This window comes from Hemiscyllium ocellatum, unplaced genomic scaffold (genome assembly GCF_020745735.1).
Source record: "Hemiscyllium ocellatum isolate sHemOce1 unplaced genomic scaffold, sHemOce1.pat.X.cur. scaffold_89_pat_ctg1, whole genome shotgun sequence".
In the NCBI taxonomy this organism is placed as follows: Eukaryota; Metazoa; Chordata; class Chondrichthyes; order Orectolobiformes; family Hemiscylliidae; genus Hemiscyllium; species Hemiscyllium ocellatum.
This window is the reverse complement of record NW_026869294.1, coordinates 839,436-867,217: the sequence shown is the minus strand read 5'-3', so window position 1 is coordinate 867,217 and position 27,782 is coordinate 839,436. Positions and strand designations below refer to the sequence as shown.

Sequence of the window (27,782 nt, the reverse complement as noted above, 5' to 3'; positions counted from 1 at the left end):
CTTTGTGAGGTCTTGAGGGAGCACTTTGTGAGGTATTGAGGGAGAACTATTTGAGGTATTGAGGGAGAACTATCTGAGGTATTGAGGGAGAACTATCTGAGGTCTTGAGGGAGCACTTTGTGAGGTACTGAGGGAGAACTATTTGAGATACAGAGGGAGCATTTTCTGAGATACAGAGGGAGCATTTTCTGAGATACAGAGGGAGCATTTTCTGAGATACAGAGGGAGCATTTTCTGAGATACAGAGGGAGCATTTTCTGAGATACAGAGGGAGCATTTTCTGAGATACAGAGGGAGCATTTTCTGAGATACAGAGGGAGCATTTTCTGAGATACAGAGGGAGCATTTTCTGAGATACAGAGGGAGCATTTTCTGAGATACAGAGGGAGCATTTTCTGAGATACAGAGGGAGCATTTTCTGAGATACAGAGGGAGCATTTTCTGAGATACAGAGGGAGCATTTTCTGAGATACAGAGGGAGCATTTTCTGAGATACAGAGGGAGCATTTTCTGAGATACAGAGGGAGCATTTTCTGAGATACAGAGGGAGCATTTTCTGAGATACAGAGGGAGCATTTTCTGAGATACAGAGGGAGCATTTTCTGAGATACAGAGGGAGCATTTTCTGAGATACAGAGGGAGCATTTTCTGAGATACAGAGGGAGCATTTTCTGAGATACAGAGGGAGCATTTTCTGAGATACAGAGGGAGCATTTTCTGAGATACAGAGGGAGCATTTTCTGAGATACAGAGGGAGCATTTTCTGAGATACAGAGGGAGCATTTTCTGAGATACAGAGGGAGCATTTTCTGAGATACAGAGGGAGCATTTTCTGAGATACAGAGGGAGCATTTTCTGAGATACAGAGGGAGCATTTTCTGAGATACAGAGGGAGCATTTTCTGAGATACAGAGGGAGCATTTTCTGAGATACAGAGGGAGCACTTACTGAGATACAGAGGGAGCACTTACTGAGATATAGAGGGAGCACCTTTTTAGATATTGAGAGATCATTGTCTGAGGTACTGAGGCAACACTTTCTGAGGGATTGAGGGAGCACTTTCTGAGGTAATAGGGAGCACTTTCGGAGGTACTGAGTGAGCACTTTCTGAGATATTGAGGGAGTTCTTTCTGAGGTAGTGAGGGAGCACTATATGTGGTACTGAGAGAGCACTTTGAGGTATTGAGGTAGCACTGTCTGTGGTATTAAGAGAGCACTTTTTGAGGTACTGAGGGGGCACTTACTGAGTTACTGAGGGAGCAATTTCAGGTGTACTGAGGAATTGTGGGGGCACTTTCTGAGGTATTGAGCGAGAACTTTCTGAGGTACTGAGGGAGTATTATTTGAGTTATTGTGGGAGAACTATTTCAGGTATTGAGGGAGAACCTTCTGAGATACTGAGGGAGAACCATCTGAGGTACTGAGGGAGCACTTTCTGAGGAACTGAAGAAAACTTTCTGAGGTTTTGAGGGAGCATTTCTGAGTACTGAGAGAGCACATTCTGAGGTAATGAGGGATCACTACCTGAGTAATTGTGGGAGCACTATCTGAGGTATTGAGTGATCACTTTCAGACGTATTGAGCGAGTACTTTCACACGTATTGAGGGAGCACATTAACAGGTATTGATGGAGAACTATCTGAGGTATTGAGGGAACACTTTCTGAGGTACAGAGGGAGCACTTTCTGAGGTACAGAGGGAGCACTATCTGAGGTATAGAGGGTGCACTTTCTGAGGAAATGAGGCAACATTTTTGAGGAATTGAGGGAGCACTTCCTGATGTATTGAGGGAGTACTATCTGAGGGACTGAGAGAGAACTATCTGAGGTACTGAGGGAGCGCTGTCAGAGGTATTGAGGTGGTACGTTCTGAGGTATTCAGGGAGCACTTTCTGAGTTACTGAGGGAGAACTATCTGAGGTAGTGAGGGAGAGCCATGAGAGATATTGAGGAGGCGGTTTCTGGGGTACTGAGGGAGACCTATCTGGGGAATTGAGGGAGCGTTATCTGAAGTACTGAGGGAGCACTTTCTGAGGAACTGAGGAACACTTTCTGAGGTTTTGAGGGAGCATTTTTGTGGTAATGCGAGAGCACTGTCTGATGTACAGAGGGATCACTATCTGAGGTATTGTGGGAGCACTATCTGAGGTAGGACTTTCTGAGGTGTTGTTGGATCATTTTCAGTCGTATTGAGGGAGCACTTTAACATGTATTGAGGGAGAACTATTTGAGATATTGAGTGACCATTTTCTGAGGTATTGAGGGAACACTTTCTGAGGTACTGCGGGAGAACGATCTGAGGTGCTGAGGGAGCACTTTATGAGGTATTGAGGTGGCACTTTCTGAGGTATTCACGGAGCACTTTCTGAGGTATTGTGGTAGCACTTTCTGAGGTAATGAGGAAGCACTTTCTGAGTTACTGAGAGAGCGCTTTTTGAGGTTATTGGGGACACTATCTGAGGTTATGAGGCAGCACTTTCTGACGTACTGAGGGAGCACGGTCTGAGGTATTGAGGGAGAAATACCTGAGGTACTGAGGGAGAACTATCTGAGGTTTTGTGGCAGAACTATGAGGTATTGAGGGAGCACTTTCTGATGTACTGAGGGAGCACTGTCTGAGGTACTGAGGGAGCACTGTCTGAGGTACTGAGGGAGCACTGTCTGAGGTACTGAGGGAGCACTGTCTGAGGTACTGAGGGAGCACTGTCTGAGGTACCGAGGGAGCACTGTCTGAGGTACCGAGGGAGCACTGTCTGAGGTACCGAGGGAGCACTGTCTGAGGTACCGAGGGAGCACTGTCTGAGGTACCGAGGGAGCACTGTCTGAGGTACCGAGGGAGCACTGTCTGAGGTACCGAGGGAGCACTGTCTGAGGTACCGAGGGAGCACTGTCTGAGGTACCGAGGGAGCACTGTCTGAGGTACCGAGGGAGCACTGTCTGAGGTACCGAGGGAGCACTGTCTGAGGTACCGAGGGAGCACTGTCTGAGGTACCGAGGGAGCACTGTCTGAGGTACCGAGGGAGCACTGTCTGAGGTACCGAGGGAGCACTGTCTGAGGTACCGAGGGAGCACTGTCTGAGGTACCGAGGGAGCACTGTCTGAGGTACCGAGGGAGCACTGTCTGAGGTACCGAGGGAGCACTGTCTGAGGTACCGAGGGAGCACTGTCTGAGGTACCGAGGGAGCACTGTCTGAGGTACCGAGGGAGCACTGTCTGAGGTACCGAGGGAGCACTGTCTGAGGTACCGAGGGAGCACTGTCTGAGGTACCGAGGGAGCACTGTCTGAGGTACCGAGGGAGCACTGTCTGAGGTACCGAGGGAGCACTGTCTGAGGTACCGAGGGAGCACTGTCTGAGGTACCGAGGGAGCACTGTCTGAGGTACCGAGGGAGCACTGTCTGAGGTACCGAGGGAGCACTGTCTGAGGTACCGAGGGAGCACTGTCTGAGGTACCGAGGGAGCACTGTCTGAGGTACCGAGGGAGCACTGTCTGAGGTACCGAGGGAGCACTGTCTGAGGTACCGAGGGAGCACTGTCTGAGGTACCGAGGGAGCACTGTCTGAGGTACCGAGGGAGCACTGTCTGAGGTACCGAGGGAGCACTGTCTGAGGTACCGAGGGAGCACTGTCTGAGGTACCGAGGGAGCACTGTCTGAGGTACCGAGGGAGCACTGTCTGAGGTACCGAGGGAGCACTGTCTGAGGTACCGAGGGAGCACTGTCTGAGGTACCGAGGGAGCACTGTCTGAGGTACCGAGGGAGCACTGTCTGAGGTACCGAGGGAGCACTGTCTGAGGTACCGAGGGAGCACTGTCTGAGGTACCGAGGGAGCACTGTCTGAGGTACCGAGGGAGCACTGTCTGTGGTATTAAGAGAGCACTTTTTGAGATACCGAGGGGGCACTTTCTGAGGTACTGAGGGAGCAATTTCAGCTGTACTGAGGAATTGAGGAAGCACTTCCTGAGGTACTGAGGGAGAACTATCTGGGGAATTGAGGGAGCATTATCTGTGGTATTGAGGGAGCACGTTCTGAGGAACTGAGGGAGCACATTCTGGGGTACTGGGGGAGCACTGTCTGAGGTATTGAGGGATCACTATCTAAGGTATTGTGGGAGCACTTTTTGAGATACTGAGGGAGCACTTTCTCTGGTATTCAGGGAACATTTTCTGAGGTACTGTGGGAGCTCTTTCTGGGGTACTGAGGGAGCAGTGTCAGAGGGATTGATGGGCACTTTCTGAGGTACTGAGGGCGCACTATCTGAGGTATTGCGGGAGCATTTTCTGATGTATTGTGGTAGCACTTTCTGAGGAACTGAGAGAGCACTTTCTGAGGTTATTTGGGGGAGCACTGTCTGAGGTACCGAGGGAGCACTTTATGAGATATTGAGGTAGCACTGTCTGTGGTATTAAGAGAGCACTTTTTGAGATACCGAGGGGGCACTTTCTGAGGTACTGAGGGAGCAATTTCAGCTGTACTGAGGAATTGAGGAAGCACTTCCTGAGGTACTGAGGGAGAACTATCTGGGGAATTGAGGGAGCATTATCTGTGGTATTGAGGGAGCACGTTCTGAGGAACTGAGGGAGCACATTCTGGGGTACTGGGGGAGCACTGTCTGAGGTATTGAGGGATCACTATCTAAGGTATTGTGGGAGCACTTTCTCTGGTATTCAGGGAACATTTTCTGAGGTACTGTGGGAGCTCTTTCTGGGGTACTGAGGGAGCAGTGTCAGAGGGATTGATGGGGCACTTTCTGAGGTACTGAGGGCGCACTATCTGAGGTATTGCGGGAGCATTTTCTGATGTATTGTGGTAGCACTTTCTGAGGAACTGAGAGAGCACTTTCTGAGGTTATTTGGGGGAGCACTGTCTGAGGTCATGAGGGAGCATGATCTAAGTTACTGAGGGAGAACTATCTGAAGTACTGAGGGAGCAGTATTTGAGGTACTGAGGGAGCACTATCTGATGTTCTGTGGGATCATTTTCTGATGTACTGAGGGAGACCTTTCTGAGGTATTGCGGGAGCACTTTCTGAGGTATTGAGGGAGAACTATCTGAGGTATTGAGGGAGTACATTGTGAGGTACTGAGGGAGAAATACCTCAGGTACTGATGGAGAGCCATCTGAGGTATTGAGGAGGCAGTTTCTGGGGTACTGAGGGAGCACTTCTTGAGGTATTGAGGGAGCATTTTCTGAGATACAGAGGGAGACTTTCTGAAGGATTGAGGGAGCACTTTCTGAGATATAGACGGAGCACGTTTTTAGATATTAAGAGAACACTTTCTGAGGTATTGAGGGATCAATGTCTGAGGTACTGAGGCAGCACTTTTTGAGGGATTGAGGGAGCACTTTCTGAGGTAGTAAGCGAGCACTACCTGTGGTACTGAGAGAGCACGTTATGAGGTATTGAGGTAGCACTGTCTGTGGTATTAAGAGAGCACTTTTTGAGATACTGAGGGGGCACTTTGAGGTACTGAGTGAGCAATTTCAGGTGTACTGAGGAATTGAGGAAGCCCTTTCTGAGGTACTGATGGAGAAGTATTTGAGGTATTGAGGGAGAACTATCTGAGGTATAAAGGGAGCACTTTGTGAGGTACTGAGGGAGAACTATTTAAGGTATTGAGGAAGAACTACCTGAGGTACTGAGCGAGAGCCATCTGAGGTATTGAGGAGGCAGTTTGTGGGGTACTGAGAGAGCACTTTCTGAGGTACTGTGGGATCACTTTCAGATGTATTGAAGGAGCACTTTCAGACGTATTGAGGGAGCACATGAACAGGTATTGATGGAGAACTATCTGAGATATTGAGGGAGCACTTTCTGAGGTATTGAGGGAGAAGTATCTTAGGTATTGAGGAAGCACTTTCTGATGTACTGAGTTCGCACTTTCTGAGGTACAGAGGGAGCACTATCTGAGGTATAGAGGGAGCACTTTCTGAGGAAATGAGGCAACATTTTTGAGGTATTGAGGGAGCACTTCCTGATGTATTGCGGGAGTACTATCTGAGGGACTGAGGGAGAACTATCTGAGGTACTGAGGGAGCGCTGTCAGAGGTATTGAGGTGGTACGTTCTGAGGAATTCAGGGAGCACTTTCTGAGTTACTGAGGAGAACTACCTGAGTTTGTGAGGGAGAGCCATGAGAGCTATTGAGGAGGTGGTTTCTGGGGTACTGAGGGAGGTCTTTCTCACGTGCTGAAAGAGCACTTTCTGAGGTCCTGAGGGATCACTTTCTGAGGTCCTGAGGGATCACTTTCTGAGGTCCTGAGGGATCACTTTCTGAGGTCCTGAGGGATCACTTTCTGAGGTCCTGAGGGATCACTTTCTGAGGTCCTGAGGGATCACTTTCTGAGGTCCTGAGGGATCACTTTCTGAGGTCCTGAGGGATCACTTTCTGAGGTCCTGAGGGATCACTTTCTGAGGTCCTGAGGGATCACTCTCTGAGGTACTGAGGGAGAACTATCTGAGGAATTGATGGAGCACATTATGTGGTATTGGGGGAGCAATTTCTGAGGTACTGAGGGTGCACTATCAGAGGTACTGAGGGAGAACTATCTGAGGAATTGATGGAGCACATTATGTGGTATTGGGGGAGCAATTTCTGAGGTACTGAGGGTGCACTATCAGAGGTACTGAGGGAGCACATTCTGAGATATTGAGGGAGCACTATCTGAGGAATTGAGGGACCATTATCTGAGATATTGAGGGAGCATTTTCTGGTGTACTGCGGGAGCACTATCTGAGGAATTGTGGGAGCATTATCTGATGTATAGTGGGTGAACTTTCTGAAATATTGAGGGAGCAATTTCTGAGGTACTGAGGGAACACTATCTGAGGTACTGAGGAAGCACTTTCTGAGGTATTGAGGGATCACTTTCTGATGTATTGAGGGAGCACTTTCAGAAGTATAGAGGGAGCACATTCTGAGGAATTGAGGGAGAATTATCTGAGGTATTGAGTGAGCACTTTCTGAGGTACTGAGGGAGAACTATTTGAGGTATTGAGGGAGAACCATCTGCGGAACTGAGGGAGCACTTTCTGATGTCCTGACGGAGCATTTTCTGAGGTGCTGAGGGAGAACTTTCTGTGGTACTTAGGGAGCACTGTCTGAGGTATTGAGGGGCACTTTCTGAGGTATTGAGGGAGCAGTTTGAGATACTGAGGGAGAACTATCTGAGGTACTGAGGGAGAACTATCTGAGGAATTGAGGGAGCACTTTCTGAGGTACTGAGGTACTGAGGGAGCACTTTCTGAGGTACTGATGGAGAGCCAGCTGAGGTATTGAGGAGGCAGTTTCTGAGGTATTGAGGGAACACTTTCTGTGGCACTGAGGTAGCACTTTCTGAGGTACTGTGGGAGCACTATCTGAAATATAGGAGAAGCACTTTCTGAGGAATTGAGGTAGCATTTTTGAGGTATCGATGGTGCACTATCTGAGGTATCGATGGTGCACTATCTGAGGTATCGATGGTGCACTATCTGAGGTATCGATGGTGCACTATCTGAGGTATCGATGGTGCACTATCTGAGGTATCGATGGTGCACTATCTGAGGTATCGATGGTGCACTATCTGAGGTATCGATGGTGCACTATCTGAGGTATCGATGGTGCACTATCTGAGGTATCGATGGTGCACTATCTGAGGTATCGATGGTGCACTATCTGAGGTATCGATGGTGCACTATCTGAGGTATCGATGGTGCACTATCTGAGGTATCGATGGTGCACTATCTGAGGTATCGATGGTGCACTATCTGAGGTATCGATGGTGCACTATCTGAGGTATCGATGGTGCACTATCTGAGGTATCGATGGTGCACTATCTGAGGTATCGATGGTGCACTATCTGAGGTATCGATGGTGCACTATCTGAGGTATCGATGGTGCACTATCTGAGGTATCGATGGTGCACTATCTGAGGTATCGATGGTGCACTATCTGAGGTATCGATGGTGCACTATCTGAGGTATCGATGGTGCACTATCTGAGGTATCGATGGTGCACTATCTGAGGTATCGATGGTGCACTATCTGAGGTATCGATGGTGCACTATCTGAGGTATCGATGGTGCACTATCTGAGGTATCGATGGTGCACTATCTGAGGTATCGATGGTGCACTATCTGAGGTATCGATGGTGCACTATCTGAGGTATCGATGGTGCACTATCTGAGGTATCGATGGTGCACTATCTGAGGTATCGATGGTGCACTATCTGAGGTATCGATGGTGCACTATCTGAGGTATCGATGGTGCACTATCTGAGGTATCGATGGTGCACTATCTGAGGTATCGATGGTGCACTATCTGAGGTATCGATGGTGCACTATCTGAGGTATCGATGGTGCACTTTCAGAGGTATCGATGGTGCACTTTCAGAGGTATCGATGGTGCACTTTCAGAGGTACTGAGGGAGCACTATCTGTGGAATTAATGGAGCATTATCTGAGATATTGATGGAGCATTTTCTGAGTTATTGAGGAATAACCTTCTGAGGTACTGAGGGAGAACTATCTGAGGTATTGAGGGAGAACTACCTGAGGTACTGAGGGAGAGCCATCTGAGGTATTGAGGACGCAGTTTCTGGGGTATTGAGGGAGCACTTTGAGTAACTGAGGGAGCACTTTCTGAGGTATTGAGGTAACACTTTCTGAGGTACCGAGCGAGCACTTTATGAGGTATTGAGGTCGCACTGTCTGAGGTATTAAGAGAGCACTTTTTAAGATACTGAGGGATCACTTTTTGAGGTACTGAGGGAGCACTTTACGAGGTTCTGGGGAGCACTGTCTGAGGTATTGAGGAGGCAGTTTCTGGGGTACTGAGGGAGAACTTTCTGAGGTACTGAGGGAGAACTTTCTGAGGTACTGAGGGAGCTCTTTCTGAGGTACTGTGGGTGCACTATCAGAGGTAGTGAGATAGCGCTTTCTGAGGTTATTGGGGGAGCAATGTCTGAGGTTACGAGGGAGCACTTTCTGAGTTATTGAGGGAGCACTATCTGAGGTACTGAGGGAACACATTCTGTGGTACTGAGGGAACAATTTCTGCGGTATTGAGGGAGCACTTTCTGAGGTATTGAGGAATCACTTTCTGAGGTATTGAGGGAGAACTATCAGAGGTATTGAGTGACCACTTTCTGATGTATTGTGGGAGCTCTTTCTGATGTACTGAGGGAGCACTATCTGAGATATTGAGGGAGCACTATCTGAGGTATTGAGGGAGCATTATCTGAGGTATTGAGGGAGCATTATCTGAGGTATTGAGGGAGCACTATCTGAGATATTGAGGGAGCACTTTCTGAGGTATTGAGAGATCACTGTCTGATGTATTGAGGGAGCACTTTCAGAAGTATAGAGGGAGCACATTCTGAGGAATTGAGGGAGAACTATCTGAGATACTAAGTGAGCACTATTTGAGGTACTGAGGGAGAACTATTTGAGGTATTGAGGGAGACCTATTTGAGGTATTGAGGGAGAACCATCTGCAGAACTGAGTGAGCACTTTCTGAGGTACTGTGGGAGCACTTTCTGATGTCCTGACGGAGCATTTTCTGTGGTACTTCGGGAGCACTGTCTGAGGTATTGAGGGGCACTTTCTGTGGTATTGAGGGAGCACTTTGAGATACTGAGGGAGAACTATCTGAGCTACTGAGCGAGATCTATCTGAGGAATTGAGGGAGCACTTTCTGAGGTACTGAGGGAGAACTATCTGAGGTACTGTGGAAGCACTTTCTGAGGTATTGAGGGAGAAATATTTGAGGTATTAAGGGAGAACTACCTGAGGTACTGAGGGAGAGCCATCTGAGGTACTGAGTGAGCACTTTCTGAGGTATTGAGGGAGCACTTTGAGTTATTGAGTTTGCACTGACTGAGGTATTAAGAGAGCACTTTTTGAGGTACTGAGGTAGCAATTTCAGATGTACTGAGGTAGCAATTTCAGATGTACTGAGGTAGCAATTTCAGATGTACTGAGGTATTGAGGGAGATCTTTCTGAGGTATTGAGAGAGCACTTTCTGAGGTACTGATGGAGAGCCAGCAGAGGTATTGAGGAGGCAGTTTCTGGGGTAGTGAGGGAGCACTTTCTGAGGTATTGAGGGAGCACTTTCTGAGGTACTGTGGGAGCACTATCTAAGGTATAGAGGGAGCACTTTCTGAGGAATAGAGGCAGCATTTTTGAGATATTGAGGGAGCACTATCTGAGGTATTGATGGAGCATTATCTGAGGTATTGATGGAACACTTTCTGAGGTACTGAGGGAACTCTTTCTGAGGTATTGAGGGAGCACTATCTGTGGAATTAATGAAGCTTTATCTGAGATATTGAGGGAGAATTTTCAGAGGTATTGAGGAAAAACATTCTGAGGTAATGATGGAGCAGATCTGTGGAATTGAGGGAGCACTATCTGGGGAATTGAGGGAGCATTATCTGAGGTATAGTGGGTAAACTTTCTGAAATATTGAGGGAGCAATTTCTGAGGTACTGAGGAAGCACTTTCTGAGGTATTGAGGGAGAACTATCTGAGGAATGGAGGGAGCAGTTTTTGAGGTACTGAGTGAGCAATTTCAGGTGTACTGAGGAATTGAGGAAGCCCTTTCTGAGGTACTGATGGAGAAGTATTTGAGGTATTGAGGGAGAACTATCTGAGGTACTAAGGGAGCACTTTGTCAGGTACTGAGGGAGAAACATTTGAGGTATTGAGGGAGAACTACCTGAGGTACTGAGGGAGAGCCATCTGAGGTATTGCGGAGGCAGTTTCTGGGGTATTGAGGGAGCACTTTCTGAGGAACTGAGGCTGCATTCTTGAGGTATTGAGGGAGCACTTTCTGATGTACTGAGGGAGCACTTTCTGATGTACTCAGTTAGCACTTTCTGAGGTATTGAGGGAGCACTGTCTGAGGTATTGAGGGAGCACTGTCTGAGGTATTGAGGGAGCACTGTCTGAGGTATTGAGGGAGCACTGTCTGAGGTATTGAGGGAGCACTGTCTGAGGTATTGAGGGAGCACTGTCTGAGGTATTGAGGGAGCACTGTCTGAGGTATTGAGGGAGCACTGTCTGAGGTATTGAGGGAGCACTGTCTGAGGTATTGAGGGAGCACTGTCTGAGGTATTGAGGGAGCACTGTCTGAGGTATTGAGGGAGCACTGTCTGAGGTATTGAGGGAGCACTGTCTGAGGTATTGAGGGAGCACTGTCTGAGGTATTGAGGGAGCACTGTCTGAGGTATTGAGGGAGCACTGTCTGAGGTATTGAGGGAGCACTGTCTGAGGTATTGAGGGAGCACTGTCTGAGGTATTGAGGGAACACTTTCTGAGGTATTGAGGGAACACTTTCTGAGCTATTGAGAGAGCGCTATCTGAGGAATCGTGGGAGCATTATCTGAGATATTGAGGGAGCATTTTCTGATGTACCGCGGGAGAACAATCTGAGGAAGTGAGGGAGCATTATCTGAGGTATAGTGTGTGAACTTTCTGAAATATTGAGGGAGCAATTTCTGAGATCCTGAGGGAGCACCATCTGAGGTCCTGAGGAATCACTTTGAGGTATTGAGGGGGCACTTTCTGATGTACTGAGGGAGCACTATCTGGGGAATTGTGGGAGCATTATCTGAGGTACTGAGGGAGAACTATTTGAGGGTTTGAGGGAGAACTATCTGAGGTACTAAGGGAGCACTTTGTGAGGTATTGAGGGTGAAATATTTGAGGTGCTGAGGGAGAGCCATCTGAGGTATTGAGGAGGCAGTTTCTGAGGTACTGAGGGAGCACTTTCTGAGGTACTGAGGGTGCACTATCTGAGGTACTTAGGGCGAACTATTTGAGGTATTGAGGGAGAACTATCTGAGGTACTGAGGAAGCACTTTCTGATGTACTGAGAGAGCGCTTTCTGAGGTTATTGGGGGACACTGTCTGAGGTTATGAGGGAGCAGTTTCTGAGGTATTGAGGGAGCACTTTCTGAGGTATTGAGGGAACACTTTCTGAGGAACTGAGGCAGCACATTCTGAGATATTGAGGGAGCACTATCTGAGGAATTGAGGGAGCATTATCTGACATATTGAGGGAGCATTTTCTGATGTACTGCGGGAGCACTATCTGAGGAATTGAGGGAGCATTATCTGAGGTATAGTGGGTGAACTTTCTGAAATATTGAGGGAGCACTGTCTGAGGTATTGAGGAATCACTTTCTGAGGTATTGAGGGAGAACTATCTGAGGTATTGTGGGAGCTCTTTCTGATGTACTGAGGGAGCACTATCTGAGGAATTGAGGGAGCATTATCTGAGGTATAGTGGGACAACTATCTGAAATATTGAGAGAGCAATTGCAGAGGTATTGAGGGAGTACTATCTGAGGAACTGAGGAAGAACTTTCTGAGGTATTGAGGGATTACTTTCTGATGTATAGAGGGAGAACTTTCAGAAGTATTGAGGGAGCACATTCTGAGGAATTGAGGGAGAGCTTTCTGAGGTATTGAGAGTGAACTATCTGAGATATTGAGGGAGCATTTTCTGAGGTACTGAGGGAGAAATATTTGAGGTATTGTGGGAGAACTACCTGAGGTACTGAGGGAGTGCCATCTGAGGTATTGAGGGAGCACTGTCTGAGGTATTGAGGTCGCACTGTCTGAGGTATGAAGAGAGCACTTTTTGAGGTACTGAGGGGTAACTTTCTGATGTACTGAGGGAGAAATTTCAGATGTACTGAGGAATTGAGGTAGCACGTTCTGAGATTTTGAGCGAACACTTTCTGAGGTAGTGAGGGAACACATTCTGGAGTACTGAGGGAGAACTTTCTGAGGTACTGAGGGAGCAATTTCTGAGGTACTGAGGGAGAACTATTTGAGGTATTGAGGGAGAACTACCTGAGGTACTGATGGAGAAACATCTGAGGTATTGAGGAGGCAGTTTCTGGGGTATTGAGGGAACACTTTCTGAGATACTGAGGGATCACTTTCTGAGGTACTGTGGGAGCACAATCTGAGGTATAGAGGGATCACTTTCTGATGAATTAAGACAGTATTTTTGAGGTATTGAGGGAGCACTACCTGAGGTATTGAGGGAACATTTTCAGAGGTACTGAGGGAACTCTTTCTGAGGTATTGAGGAAGCACTATCTGAGGTATAGTGGGTGAACTTTCTGAAATATTGAAGGAGCAATTTCTGAGGTACTGAGGGAGCACCATCTGAGGCACTGAGGGTAAATATCTGAGGAATGGAGGGAGCACTTTCTGAGGTACTGAGGGAGAACTATCTGAGTTACTAAGGGAGTACTTGTGAGGTACTGAAGGAGAAATATTTGAGGTATTGAGGGAGCATTGTCTGAGGTGCAGAGAGGGCACTTTCTGAGGTACTGAGGCAGCACTTTCTGAGGTATTGAGTTCGCACTGTCTGAGGTATTAAGAGAGCACCTTTTGAGGTACTGAGGGGTCACTTTCTGATGTACTGAGGAAGCAATTTCAGATGTAATGAGGAATTGAGTAGCACTTTGAGGTATTGTGGGAACACTTTCTAAGGTACTGAGGGAGAACTCTCTGAGATATTGAGGAAGCACATTCTGATGTACTGGGAGAGAACTATCTGAGGTGCTGAGGGAGCACTGTCTGAGATATTGAGGTGGCACTTTCTGTCCACCCTCCCTGTCCCCCTGTCGTCTGTCCCCCTCTCTCTGTCACCACTCTCTCTATCCCCCCCTCTGTCCCCCTCTCTCTGTCCCTTCTCTCTCTATTTCCCCTTCTTTCTGTCCCCCCTCTCTCTGTTCCCATCTCTCTCTGTCCCCCCTCTCTCTGTCCCCCCCGCTCTCTGTTCCCCTCTCTTTGTCACCCTCTCTCTGTCCCCCACTCTCTCTGTCCCCCACCTCTCTGTCCACTCCGGCCCCACGTCTCTCTGTCCCCCTAAGTCTGTTCTCCTCTCTCTGTCACGCCCCTCTCTGTGCACCCCTCTCTCTGTCCCCTCGCTCTCTTTTCCACTGTCTCTGTCACCCTCACTTTTTACCAACTCTCTCTGTACCCCACCTCTCTGTCCACCCCGGCCCCACGTGTCTCTGTCCCTCTAAGTCTGTTCTCCTCTCTCTGTCACCCCTCTCTCTGTCACCCCTCTCTCTGTCACCCCTCTCTCTGTCCCCTCCTCTCTCAGTCCCACCCTCGCTCTGTCCACCCTCCCTGTCCCCCTGTCTTCTGTCCCATCTCGCTCTGTCACCCCCTCTGTACCCCTCACTCTGTACCCCACCTCTCTGTCCACCCCGTCCCCACATCTCTCTGTCCCTCTAAGTCTGTCCTCCTCTCTCTGTCACACCCTCTCTCTGCCCCCTCTCTCTGCCCCCTCTCTCTGTCCCACCCTCGCTCTGTCCACCCTCCGTGTCCCCCTGTCTTCTTTCCCCCTCGCACTGGTCCCCCTCTCTCTGTCCCTCCTCTCTCTCTGTTCCCCTCTCCCTGCTTCCCCCCCTCTGTCCCCACTCGCTCTTTCCCCCGTCTCTCTGTCCGACTCTCTCTGTCCCCCCGTCCCCGCGCTCTCTGTCCACCCCTCTCTGTCCCCCCCCTCTGTTCTCCTCTCTGTCCCCCGTCTCTGTCCCCCTCCCTCTATCCCCCTCTCTGTTCCTCTCCCTCTATCCCACACTCTCTGTCCCCCATCTCTCTGTCCCCCTCTTTCTGTTTCCCTCCCTCTGTCCCCTTTTCACTGTTCTCCTCTCTCTGTTCCTCTCTCTCTGTCCTGCCTCTCACTGTCCCCCCTCTCTGTCCCTCCTCTCTCTCTGTCCCTCCTCTCTCTCTGTCCCTCCTCTCTCTCTGTCCCTCCTCTCTCTCTGTCCCTCCTCTCTCTCTGTCCCCCTCTTTCTGTCCCCCCTCTCTGTCCCCCTCTCTCTGTCCCCGACCACTCTGCCCCCCGTCCACCCTCTCTCTGTCCCCCTCTCTCTGTCCCCCTCACTCTGTTCCTCCTCTCTCTGTCCCCCCCCTCTCCCTCCCGCTATAAGTCCCCCCCTCTCCCTGTCCCCCCCTCTCCCTGTCCCCCCCTCTCCCTGTCCCCCCCTCTCCCTGTCCCCCCCTCTCCCTGTCCCCCCCTCTCCCTGGCCCCCCCTCTCCCTGGCCCCCTCTCCCTGCCTCCATCTTTGTCCCCCTCTCTCTGCCCCGACTCTGTCCCCCCGCTCTCTGTTCCCCTTCTCTGTTCCCCCTCTCTTTGTCACCCTCACTCTGTCCTCCACTCTCTCTGTCCCCCACCTCTCTGTTAACCCCCATCTCCCTGTCTCTCTGTCCCCCTAAGTCTGTCCTCCTCTCTCTGTGATCCCCTCTCTGTCACCCCCCTTCTCTGCCCCCCCTCTCTCGGTCCCACCCTCGCTCTGTCCACCCTCCCTGTCCCCCTCTCTCTGTCCCTCTCTCTCTGTTCCCCCCTCCGTCCGTTCCCACTCGCTCTGACCCCCCGTCTCTCTGTACCCTCTCTCTCTGTCCCCCCGTATCCCTTTTTTTGTCCCCCCTCTGTCCCCATCTCTCTATTCCCCCCCGTCCCTTGTCTTTCTGTTCCTGTCTCTCTGTCCCCTTCTCTTTATCCCCCTCTCTCTATCCCCACTCTCTCTATTCCCCTCTCTCTAACACCCTCACTCTGTCCCCCACTGTCTCGTCCCGCACTTTTCTGTCCCCCCCCCTCTCTGTCCCCCCCCCTCTCTGTCCCCCCCCCTCTCTGTCCCCCCCCCTCTCTCTGTCCCCCCCCCTCTCTGTCCCCCCCCCTCTCTGTCCCCCCCCTCTCTGTCCCCTTTTCTCTGTTCTCCTCACTCTATCGCCGTATCTCTGTCTCCATCCATCTGTCCCCCCCTCTCTGTCTCCATCCATCTGTACCCGTCTCTCTGGCCCCCCCCCTCTGTACCCCCCCTCTGTACCCCCCCTCTGTACCCCCCCTCTGTACCCCCCCTCTGTACCCCCCCTCTGTACCCCCCCTCTGTACCCCCCCTCTGTCCCCCCCCGTCCCCCCCCGTCCCCCCCCTCTGTCCCCCCCGTCCCCCCTCTCTGTCCCCCTCTCTTTCCCCTTTTCTCTGTTCCCCTCACTCTATCGCAGTATCTCTGTCCCCCTCTCTCTGTCCCCCTCTCTCTGTCCCCCTCTTTGTCCCCCTCCTTGTCCCCCTCTCTCTGTCCCCCTCTCTCTCTGTCCCCCCTCTCTCTCTGTCCCCCCCCCTCTCTGTCCCCCCCCCCTCTCTGTCCCCCCCCCTCTCTGTCCCCCCCCTCTCTGTCCCCCCCCTCTCTGTCCCCTTTTCTCTGTTCTCCTCACTCTATCGCCGTATCTCTGTCTCCATCCATCTGTCCCCCCCTCTCTGTCTCCATCCATCTGTACCCGTCTCTCTGGCCCCCCCCCTCTGTACCCCCCCTCTGTACCCCCCCTCTGTACCCCCCCTCTGTACCCCCCCTCTGTACCCCCCCTCTGTCCCCACCCGTCCCCCCCCCGTCCCCCCCCCGTCCCCCCCCGTCCCCCCCCGTCCCCCCCCTCTGTCCCCCCCGTCCCCCTCTCTCTGTCCCCCTCTCTTTCCCCTTTTCTCTGTTCCCCTCACTCTATCGCAGTATCTCTGTCCCCCTCTCTCTGTCCCCCTCCCTCTGTCCCCCTCTCTCTCTGTCCCCCCTCTCTCTCTGTCCCCCCTCTCTCTCTGTCCCCCCTCTCTCTCTGTCCCCCCTCTCTCTCTGTCCCCCCTCTCTCTCTGTCCCCCCTCTCTCTCTGTCCCCCCTCTCTCTCTGTCCCCCCTCTCTCTCTGTCCCCCCTCTCTCTCTGTCCCCCCTCTCTCTCTGTCCCCCCCCTCTCTCTGTCCCCCCCTCTCTCTGTCCCCCCCTCTCTCTGTCCCCCCCTCTCTCTGTCCCCCCCTCTCTCTGTCCCCCCCTCTCTCTGTCCCCCCCTCTCTCTGTCCCCCCCCCTCTCTGCCCCCCCTCTCTCTGCCCCCCCTCTCTCTCCCCCCTCTCTCTGACCCCCCCTCTCTGTGCCTTTTCTCTGTTCCCCCTCCTCGTCCTCCCCTCTCTCAACCTCTCCCTCTGTCTCACTTCCCTCCCTCTCCCCATCTCTCGCCCTTCCCACCCTCCCTCACTTCTCTCGTACTCTCCATCCCTCTCGTCCTCCCCTCCCTCTCCCCATCTCTTGCCCTCCCCCTCTATTGCCCTCCCTCTCACTCGTGCTCCCCCTCTCTCCCATCCCCTCTCTCACCCTTTTTCTTCCTCTCACCCTCCCCTCCCTCCCTCATCTCTCTCACCCTCCCCTCCCTCCCTCCCCCTTCTCGCCCTCCCTCTCTCCTTCCCCTCACTCGCCCTCCTCTCTAGCCTCCTCCCTTCTCTCTCCTCTCTCGCCCACCCCTGTCTCACTCCCCTCTCTCGCCCTCCCCTACCTCTCCCCCTTGTCTCGCTCTCCCCTCTCTCGTCCTCAATTTCCTCCCCTCTCTCGTCCTCCTCTCTCACACCTTCACCCTTCTGTCGCCCTCCCCTCCATCCCTACCCTCTCTCGGCCGCTCCCTCCCTCTTGCCCTCCCCTCTTAACCCTCCCCGCTGTCTTGCCCTCCCCTCTCTCGCCCTCTTCTTCCCTCTCACACTCACCTCCTTCACTCCCCTCTTTCGCCCTCCCCTTTTATCGCCTTCCCCCTCACTCGCACTCCCCTCTCTCGCCCTCCCCGTCTCTCACCCTCCCCCTCTCTTGCCCTCCCTAATTTCTCGTCCTCCCCCCGTCTCACCCTCCCCTCCCTTCCCTCTCCTCACTCGGTCACCCCTCTCTCGCCATGTCCTCTCTCGCCCTCCTCCTCTCTCGCCCTCCTCCTCTCTCGCACTCCAGTCTCTCGCCCTCCCCCTCTCTCCCCTCCGCTCTCTCCCTCTCCCTCCCTCTCGTGCTCCTCTCTCTTGCCCTCCCCTCCCTCACTCCCCTGTCTCGCCCTCCCCTCTCTCAACCTCTCCCCTCTCTCTCCCTCCCCTACCTCCCTCCCCTCTCTCGCCCTCTCCCTCTCCCTTTTCCTCCACCTCTCTCGCTCTTCCTCTCTCTCCCATTCCCTCTTTCACCCCCTCCCTCCCTCTTGACATTCCCTCCCCTCCCTCCGTCCCATCTCTCCCTATCTCTCCCTTGCCCCCTCTCTCTCTCCCCCCGTTCCTTCACTCTCCCTCCACCTTCTCTCACTCTTGACCCCCCTCAATCAGTCTCTCTCTCTCTCTCCCCACCTTCCTCCGTTTCTCTCTGACTGAATCTCTCTCCCTCCTGTCCCTCCCTCCCCCTGTCTCAGACACATTCTGTCCCCCTGGTCCTTCCCTCTCCCGCTGACCCAGAGACTGGGGGGTGTGGGGTTGGTTGGTCGTGAGGCTGTGTGTGGGGGGGGGGGGGTGAGATGTGGGAGGTAGGAGGAGGGGAAAATGGAGTAGAGCTGGAACTGCTGGAGGGAGACAGAGACAGCAGGACAGAGAGAGTGAGGGTGAGGGGATAGGGAAGATGTGGGCAGGTGGAGAAACCGGGGTTGGGGGGATTGTGTGTGAGAGGGGAAACGAGGGAGTGTGAAGAGGAGAGGTGATGAGAGAGAGAGAGAGAGAATTGAGCAGAAAGAGTAGGGGAGAGGTAATGGGGAGGCTGGGTTGGAGTTGGGGGTAACAGAGGGATTTAACCCCAGCTCCTGAGCTCAGGGCGCGGTGCCCTCCCCTTCCCTGAGGACCAGGACTTGGGGCTGAGCCTGTCTCTCTCCAGCTCAGCTTCTCCAACACAAAGACACACAACAACATCGGTCCCTCTGCTGCTCGGCACGCTGTAATCAGCATTTTTATTGGTTACAAATGGAAGTGATGGATACAGTCAGTGGGATGGTGCCTTTTCTCACTGGCCCCTGAGTTGTGAGAAACATTGAAATGTTTCCCTGTAACCCCCCTGTGGGATAAGGAGGGACAAACCAGCGCTCCCCTCAGTCTGTTACCATAGCGACAGGCTGCTCCATCGCTGAAACACTGAACTGAAATGAGAAAATCCCGGATGGTGTGATTAATGAGGGAATTTGATGGATGGATGGATTTGGGTGAAGGGATATTTCAGCACATTCTTCAGCTGCTGCCTGAACTTAGTCTGGGTCACGGCATAAATCGCGGTGTTTGTGCAGCAACTGAGGAGCTGCAGCATGAAGCCCAATTCCTGCACAAGCCAATCGAGATACACAGAGTCATACCCAAACCACCACATCCGTCTCCATATAGAAAACAGCATTAACGTTGACCATAACAGGATGAAATTGGCCGAGATCACAAACAGTAAAATGATGGATTTTTTTCGGTTTCTCATTTCAGTGTCAGACTGAGCGTCCCCATTGGTGTGAGCGCGGAGTCTCCTGCGGGCTCTGCTGGTCACTAAAATGTGTCTGACGGTGAGAACATTGAGCAGCAGAATCAGGAGAAATGGGACACCCGGGGTTAGAATGTGGTGGAGGAACTCGATTGTGACCCAGACACTGGACAATATAACAGCGGCTGTTACATCACAAAACCAGGGGGTGTTCCCCAGGAAATACCGAGCCGTGAGCATAAAATACCAGGAAATGTTCTTTAAACAGCTCAGCACAGTCACTGCTCCCAGAACCACAGCTGCCGTTTTCTGACTGCAATATTTACTTTTCAGCTTCTGGCAACAAATGGCCACAAACCGATCAAAGGTGAAAGTGACGGTGAACCAGACAGAGCAGTCAGTGGCTGCATAAAGCAGGACGGCGTGGATATTACACACGGGGACGGAGTACACCAGGAAATAAAACTGTTCCCGATAAACAATGGGGATGTGTCTCAGGATCAGATCGAGGATAATGACCAGGAGATCCGCCGCTGCCATGGCCCCCAGGTAACGTCTGACACATGGAGACAATCCACAATCTTTATAAAGCAGGACGTAGATGGTCACTACGTTAACTGTGAGGAAGGAAAACAAACCCATTATCCATCAGCCTGGAGGCAAAGGGACCCGTGTGATCGGGGACCCAGTGAGATTTTCAAATGTGTCCCTGTATTCAGGGATTTATTAAAATAATTGGAGCTGGAATAACAAATGGGAAGGTCGGAATTACTGACAAAAATGTGACATAAACCATAAGAAACCCTCCCTCCCCAAACACACAGAGACACATCCATAAGGACAGATGGTTTCTAGAACATTCCCACATACTCGATCACTCGAGAGCAGACACAGGTCACTCCTTCCCAGTTCCTAATACGGAGGGTGGGAACGTTGCTGTCCTGAAGGATTCTCTCCCAGTTTCCTGAAGACAGACGGAGTTTGGGAATTTCTGTATTTTGGTCTAAATTGTGGATGATCCTGTGTTGTGGAGAAATGTTAACGCAGGGAAAACGTATTCACCCCTTTAACTGCCTGAGGGGCCTTCGGAACAGTGTCTCCTTCTCCCTGGAACGGGATCTCTTCCCTCGGGATCTTATCGTTTGTTCAATTCACTGACGTCCGGCCGTTCACAAACAAACAACGTCAGGGACAGAACGTTCCGGGGAATGTCAGTTATAGAATGTCAGGGACAGAACGTTCCGGGGAATGTCGGTTATAGAATGTCAGGGACAGAACGTTCCGGGGAATGTCGGTTATAGAATGTCAGGGACAGAACGTTCCGGGGAGTGTCAGTTATAGAATGTCAGGGACAGAACGTTCCAGGGAATGTCAGTTATAGAATGTCGGGGACAGAACGTTCCGGGGAATGTCAGTTATAGAATGTCAGGGACAGAACGTTCCGGGGAATGTCAGTTATAGAATGTCGGGGACAGAACGTTCCGGGGAGCTCCCTCACCGTCCATCACCTTTCCCCCCCCATCCACCCCACCAACATGATGTACTGTGCCCAGGCTACATACCTGTCCAGTACCGGGAGCTGTGCAGGCCACAGCAGGGCAGTAATGTGTGAACCTGGACAAATATCCATCCAGCACATCCCACATCATGGCATTATCTATAAACCTCAGCCAGACAGTCTGACCAGCACAGAGAGCTGTGCAGTGATCACCCGTGAATTCATCTGTAACCCAGGAGCAGTTACCCTCCCAGCATGTAGGGCTGTGTACACCATCCCAGTGCATTGATCTGTAACCCAGGAGCAGTTACCCTCCCAGCATGTAGGACTGTGTACCCCACCCCAGTGCATTGATCTGTAACCCAGGAGCAGTTACCCTCCCAGCATGTAGGACTGTGTACCCCACCCCAGTGCATTGATCTGTAACCCAGGAGCAGTTACCCTCCTAGCATGTAGGGCTGTGTACCCCACCCCAGTGCATTGATCTGTAACCCAGGAGCAGTTACTCACCCAGCATGTAGGACTGTGTACCCCACCCCAGTACATTGCTCTTTAACACTGTGTTAGATCCCTGCCCAGTGAGGGGAAACTTGCAGCCCATGCTGGAAGTGACAGGAAGTACAGCTCCCACCCATTTCCAGCTCCATATCGATATTGTGCACTGACAAGGGGGTGCTGTGGGTGTGAACATCCCTGCCAGAGAGAGATGGCGGGGGAATCAGTTTAAATATCACCACATGGGAGGGGTTTGGGGTATAGACAGAGAGGGGGAGACTGAGAGACAGTGACATGGAAGGATGTGCTCCCAGGTTTCAGAATGCTGAAATGTAGACACTTTGGTAACAACCTGTAACATGAGCCAGTCTTCCCAGGGAAGATGGGAAAAAGGGAGATTGGTGTGAGGTGAAATGATGGAGAGTTTTGGATGAGCATTTGTTCTACAGCTTTGTAAATGGGAGCAGTTACAACAGAATCTCTGACTCACTGGGCTGATTCTAACAATAATTTGCCTCAGTGTCATTTTCATTGAGTGTGACAGAGAGATTATCTGTACGAGGCCAAGCTAGATTCCTGGTGCTATCTTATCAAACACAACTCATTGACTACCCCCACCCCGCCCCCACCCCCACCCCATGGTGTCCCTCTCATTCTATACCAGCCCGATTCTCCCACCCATCATGGCTGGAGGGACTCTCAGTCGCCCGGGTGCACCTGGATATTCCGTGACCCGTGGCACTGGTGCCATCTTAAACAGGCCAATGGGCACACGGTTGAGATTTCTCAGCTTGGAGCTGCCCTGCACAGTTTACCCCGAGCATGGCAGATAAGGGGCAATTACACCACGGTTTGTCGACTGAGGCACAGAGGTCCTGGTGGATGGGCTAGTACAGAGGGTGACCATTCTCTTCCCAGAGGGAGCCACACCACCAGACCCACTGAGCATGGTCTAAGCTCCCCACCCAGCTCAGTGCAGTATCTGCGGTCTGAAGAATTGTCCAGCAATACAAGACAAGCATCAATAACCTTCCCCGCTCTGTCAGGATAAGGGTCACTGTATTCTCTCTGCTCCCTCACACTCACGGTATATCTGTTATAGCACCGACCCCCAAACAAAGCTCCTGTTCATATACACCCAGGGCCCTCTGTTCCTGCAGCCCCTTTATAATGACACAGCCTGTTTTAAACTGTCTTTCTTTATCTTTCATACCAAAGTGCATCACCTCACACTGCTCTGCATCGATCCCCGTCTACCAGCGTGTCACTGTCCTGTTAGAGTTCCACACTGTCCTCCAAAGATTTACAATTCTTGCAGGTTTGGTCCCATTTACAAACATTGAGATTGTCACAGTGTCACAGTCCCCATGAAACAACTGAAATCCTGCCCCACACACAGGAGTGTGAGCAAGTGAAATACTGATATATTCCCACGGACAGAGTCGAATAATGACATACTGTCAATGGAATAACAAAAGTCCTAACACATACGAGACAGAGTAGATGAAATATTGACAAACCACAGAGCAAGAGAAATCCGGATAGGTTCCACTTATCTATATTCATCAGGGTATAATGGGATGAAGGTGAAAGTGTGTACTGTATCTTTAAGCGAGGGTGAATGCTGCTCTGAACTGGGAGCTTACAAGTCCCTGTGATATGAGAGGATGGCAGACCCAGAAACAGTATATTGCTGTAGTGCTGGGTCGGGTTATAAGCAGTTAAGAGATAGAGGGTCTTTCAGTTCACTTTCAGTGTTAAAAACTACATTGTTGTTTTTATTTAAACAGCGGAATTTGGGAGTTCTCTGTCACTCATATTTTAACAGTTTTCGAGGCGAACTGAGCATTTAATTATGTTTAGTTTAAATTACCAGATGGGATCTATGCCGTGCCTAACAATTGCTGTGTGTGTATCTGTGTGTCTCTGTGTGGGGCAGGTCTGGCAGTCTCTGTGGTGCTGAAAGTGATGCAATGCCACCCTCTGCTGGTCTCCTCACGCCACTGCACAGGCATTGGTAGAGGGTGAAAACCAACAGGGATTCACTCAGACAGGGGGAGGGAGAGGGCAGCTGCTCACAGCACCATCCAAACTGATGTCTTATCCATGTACTGATCTAAATGTCCTTTAAACGTTGTAACTGTCCCTGTTTTCACCACTTGCTCTGCAAGTTCATTCCACACACAAGCCAGCTTCTGTCTAAAATAATTACCTTTCCTGAATTTTGTAAATCGTTTTCCACACGCCTCAAAATATCCCTCCGTTTTGAATCCCCAACTTTAGGGAAAAGACATCAGCCCTTCAGCTTATCTGTACTCCTCATTATTTTATAAACCTCTGCAAAGTTACCCCTCCATCTCATACTCTCCAGTGAAAAATGTTCCAGCCTATTCAGCCTCTCCTTATAGCTCAATCCCTCCATTCCCAGCAACATCCAGGTTAAACTCTTCTAAACCCTCTCCAGTTTAATAATATCAAGGTCAATAATATCAAAGTGAATAGTCAATGTATTTTATAAGGGGAGTGGAGATCAAAACTAGAGGACATAGTTGTAAGAGGAGAAACATTTAAAAGTGACCTAAGGGGCAGCTCTTTCACCCAGAGGGTGGTGTGCCCATGGAATGAGTGGGCAGGATGCCCAGACTGGACACAGTATTCCGGAAGAGGTCTCACCAATGTCCTGTACAACCTCAACATGACGTCCCAATTCCGATACTCAAAGGTCTGACCAATTAGGAAAGTGTGCAAAACACCTTCTTAATCACATTATATATATGAGGTGCGCATTTTTAAGAATACTACCTGACGGCCTAGGTCTCTGTCCTACAGCACTGCCAAAGACCCTACGTTTAATTGTATAAGTCTTACCCTTGTTGGATTTACCAAATCCAATACCTCGCATTAATCCAAACTAAACTCCATCTGCCACGCCTCGGCCAGTGAGTGATATTACCACCTCCTCACCTTCCCCGTTTAATTTTAAAAAGCCCCTCCCCCCCCCCCCCATCCAGGAGGCCTGCACACTCCGGCCTTGATTTTCACAAAGACCCTGAGCTTGGGTTGCCTTGTGTGGTTAGAGGGAGGAGGGACAGATTGCAGACACAGTCAGTGGGGAGGAGAGGCTGGACAGCAATCAGCGGCCTGGTATCATTTCATGGTTTTAGGCAGTGGGCAGACACACTTGAGAGTTGGGTTATACTGATCGGTGTTTTGGGACCAGAAATTATGGTCTTTCTCCGTGTCTGGTGTTCAGTAATAAATATCTATTTGAGACCCTTCATTGGGCAGAGTGTGTCTGCAGGATTTCATTCCCTAATATTGCAGACTACAGATAATAGCGATTAAAGATGGTCATAGTTAATTTCTATCTTGCACTTGTTTAACAAAACAAAATGTTTTGTGTAGCTCAGTAATGGTAACCTGATTATAATAAATCCACACCGAGCTGAACGCTGTACCTTAAAATGTGACCCAAAATCTGGGTATAGTAGTGTAGTGGGTTGTGTCCCTGTCTCTGAGCCATGGCTCTGGGGTTTGATTCCAATTCCTGACATTGTGTGGTAGTGTTCCTAGCTCTGGACCAGAAGGTGTGGATTCATGTCCTGCCTGGTGCAGAGGTATGTCACAGCATGTCAGGACAGGCTGATGAACAAACAAACAGGAGAATAATGTTACAGCTTTATGGGTATTGCCGAGTGGTGCTCGTGTCCCTACCTCCGGGTACAAAGGTCTAGGTGTAAATCCCACAGCAGTGTCTCCTAATATATCTGAACAAACTGATGAAACTGGGTTTAGAATTGTGACTTGATGGAGAAAGAACATGTGTCGGTGTTGAATGTCAGCATTTCGGCCCGGGATTATTGAAAATACAGCCATTCGTGTTGATTGGAGTCACATTTTACAGCAGGAAAGGTTTATAAAATCAGAATGGTCATGGATAGGGTTTGTAGTCAAGGTTTTCCCCAGGTTAGAGGCGTCCAAAACTAGAGGATATTGATGGAAAGTGAGAGGGAAAAGGTTTTGAAGATACCTAAGGGGCACCGTTTAACCCAGACGGTGGTGTGTGTATATAATGAGCTGCCAGAGGAAGTGGTGGAGGCTGGTACAAATACAGCATGTAAAAGGCATCTGGATGCTGACAGACCTGCTGAGCTTTTCCAGCAATTTCTGTTTATGTTAGAACAAAGCATTTATTTAAACACCGGTATCTGTATTAACTGTTTGGATACAAAATTGGCTGGCCAGCAGAAGACAGCGAGTGGTAGTGGAAGGAAAATATTCTGCCTGGAAGTCAGTGGTGAGTGGTGTTCCACAGGGTTCTGTCCTTGGGCCTCTACTGTTTGTAATTTTTATTAATGACTTGGATGAGGGGATTGAATGATGAGTCATCAAGTTTGCAGATGACACGATGGTTGGAGGTGTCGTTGACTGTATAGAGGGCTGTTGTAGGCTGCAGCAGGACATTGACAGGATGCAGAGATGGGCTGAGTGGTGGCAGATGGAGATGTGATGCATTTTGGAAAGTGGAATTTGAAAGCTGAGTACAGGATTAAAGACAGGATTCTTGGCAGTGTGAAGGAACAGAGAAATCTTGGTGTACAGGTACATAGATCCCTTAAAATGGCCACCCAAGTGGACAGGGTTGTTAAGAAAGCATATAGTGTTTTGGCTTTCATCAACAAGGGGATTGAGTTTAAGAATCGTGAGATCTTGTTGCAGCTCTATGAAACTTTTGTTTGAACGCACTTGGAATACTGTGTCCAGTTCTGGTCACCCTATTATAGGAAAGATGTGGATGCTTTGGAGAGGGTTCAGTGGAGGTTTACCAGGATGCTGCATGGACTGGAGGGCTTATCTTATGAGGAGAGGTTGACTGAGCTCGGACTTTTTTCATTGGAGAAAAGGAGGAGGAGAGGGGACCTAATTGTGGTATTCAGGATTGAGAGGCATAGATAGAGTCGATAGCCAGAGACTATTTCCCAGGGCAGAAATGGCTAACACGAGGGGTCATAGTTTTAAGCTGGTTGGAGGAAAGTATCGAGGGGATGTCAGAGGCGGGTTCTTTATACAGAGAGCTGTGAGAGCATGGAATGCGTTGCCAGCAGCAGTTGTGGAAGCAAGGTCATTGGGGACATTTAAGAGACTGCTGGATATGCATATGGTCACAGACATTTGAGCTGCATACATGAGGATTAGTGGTCGGCACAACATGGTGGGCTGAAGGGCCTGTTCTGTGCTGGACTGTTCTATGTTCTATGTATTCTGAATACATTAAACATTTTATTTTTTAATGATGCAGGGCCATATAAACATATCTTCAAATCGACCGAGACCGTTTTCTGTTCAGGTTATGGCTCCGTGTATGACAGCATCAATGATGCACCGACATGGAACAGGGAATGTGATGGAGACATAGTTTGGACAATGTACAAGGAGACCTCACATGGTCCAGTTTGGGAGAGAATGACATTATTGTGTGATTTAACTCAGAGAGGGAGAAAGTGTCATCTGCCTGAGAAGAAACGGCCCATTGCACTCTCTCTCCTTCATTATTCCTCATCACAGTAACGTGTACGAGCTAAAACAAAACTCTACTATTATTGTTACCATTCTTATTTTTATAGAATCCCTGCAGTGTGGAAACAAGCCCTTCAGCCCAACAAGTCCATACTAACCCTCCAAAGAGTAACCTTCTCATGCCCTTACATTTACAACTGACTAGTTACCTAAAGTAGAAATCGCTGAACACTATGGACTATTTGACCAATACACTTTAATTATACAGCTTTGGGAGGAAACGGGAGAATCCATCAGAAACTCACGTAGACAAGGGGAGAAGATGCAAACTCATGCAGATAGTCGCCCGAGGCTGGAATTGAACTCATGTCCCTGATGCTGTGATGGAACAGTGCGAACTACTGAGCCACTGTGCTAACCTGGAACCTCCTGCCAGCCTAATGCAAAGGGAATTCAGCCAAATCTAACTCTCCCAGGAGTAGAATACCTTCAGAAGCAGAATAACATTTTGGACAATCTCTCAATTTTTCCTTTTTGTCATTAGTTACATTAATATTTGGACAAGGTTCTTTCAATGTGAAATTTCAGAGATTTTGTTTGTGTGTGTGTGTGTGTGTGTCAGTGTTTTCAGAATGGGAAATATCGATTCTTTATTTGCAAACAGTTTGCCATTCAGCATTCCATCATAGTTGGAGTAATGTTGCTCTGGATCATAAACGTGCTATTTGAACAGATTAAAGAAACTAGCCTGACTTGGTCCTAAAACTGACCCTGACCCAGTCTGAGACTGATATCATCGGCCATATCACCGACCTGGTTACATTTAACATTTGTTGTGAGCAGTGGAGGAGTGGGACGAGAAATGGGATTGGTGAGCCTGATGTCGGTGGTGGGTGAGCTGTTGGAGGTGATTCTGAGGGATAGCATTTACATACATTTGGGAAGGTAAGGGCTGATCGGAGTAGACAACATGGCTTTCTGCATGGGAAATCATGTCTCATTAATTTGATTGAATTTTATGAAGAGGTAACAAAGAAGATTGA

At 50.1% G+C, this 27,782-nt stretch overlaps 1 protein-coding gene across 1 annotated transcript in view; it reads left to right on the top strand.

The window, feature by feature from the left end:
- Positions 1 to 27,217, top strand: part of LOC132814753 (uncharacterized) — a 56,106-nt gene extending 28,889 nt beyond the window's left edge. The window contains exons 3-5 of the mRNA XM_060823562.1: positions 19,393 to 19,461; positions 19,563 to 19,778; positions 27,008 to 27,217. Coding sequence (XP_060679545.1) covers positions 19,393 to 19,461; positions 19,563 to 19,778; positions 27,008 to 27,115 — 393 coding nt within the window. The 3' untranslated portion in view covers positions 27,116 to 27,217. The remainder of the gene's footprint in view (positions 1 to 19,392; positions 19,462 to 19,562; positions 19,779 to 27,007) is intronic.
- The last annotated feature ends 565 nt before the right edge of the window (positions 27,218 to 27,782 follow it).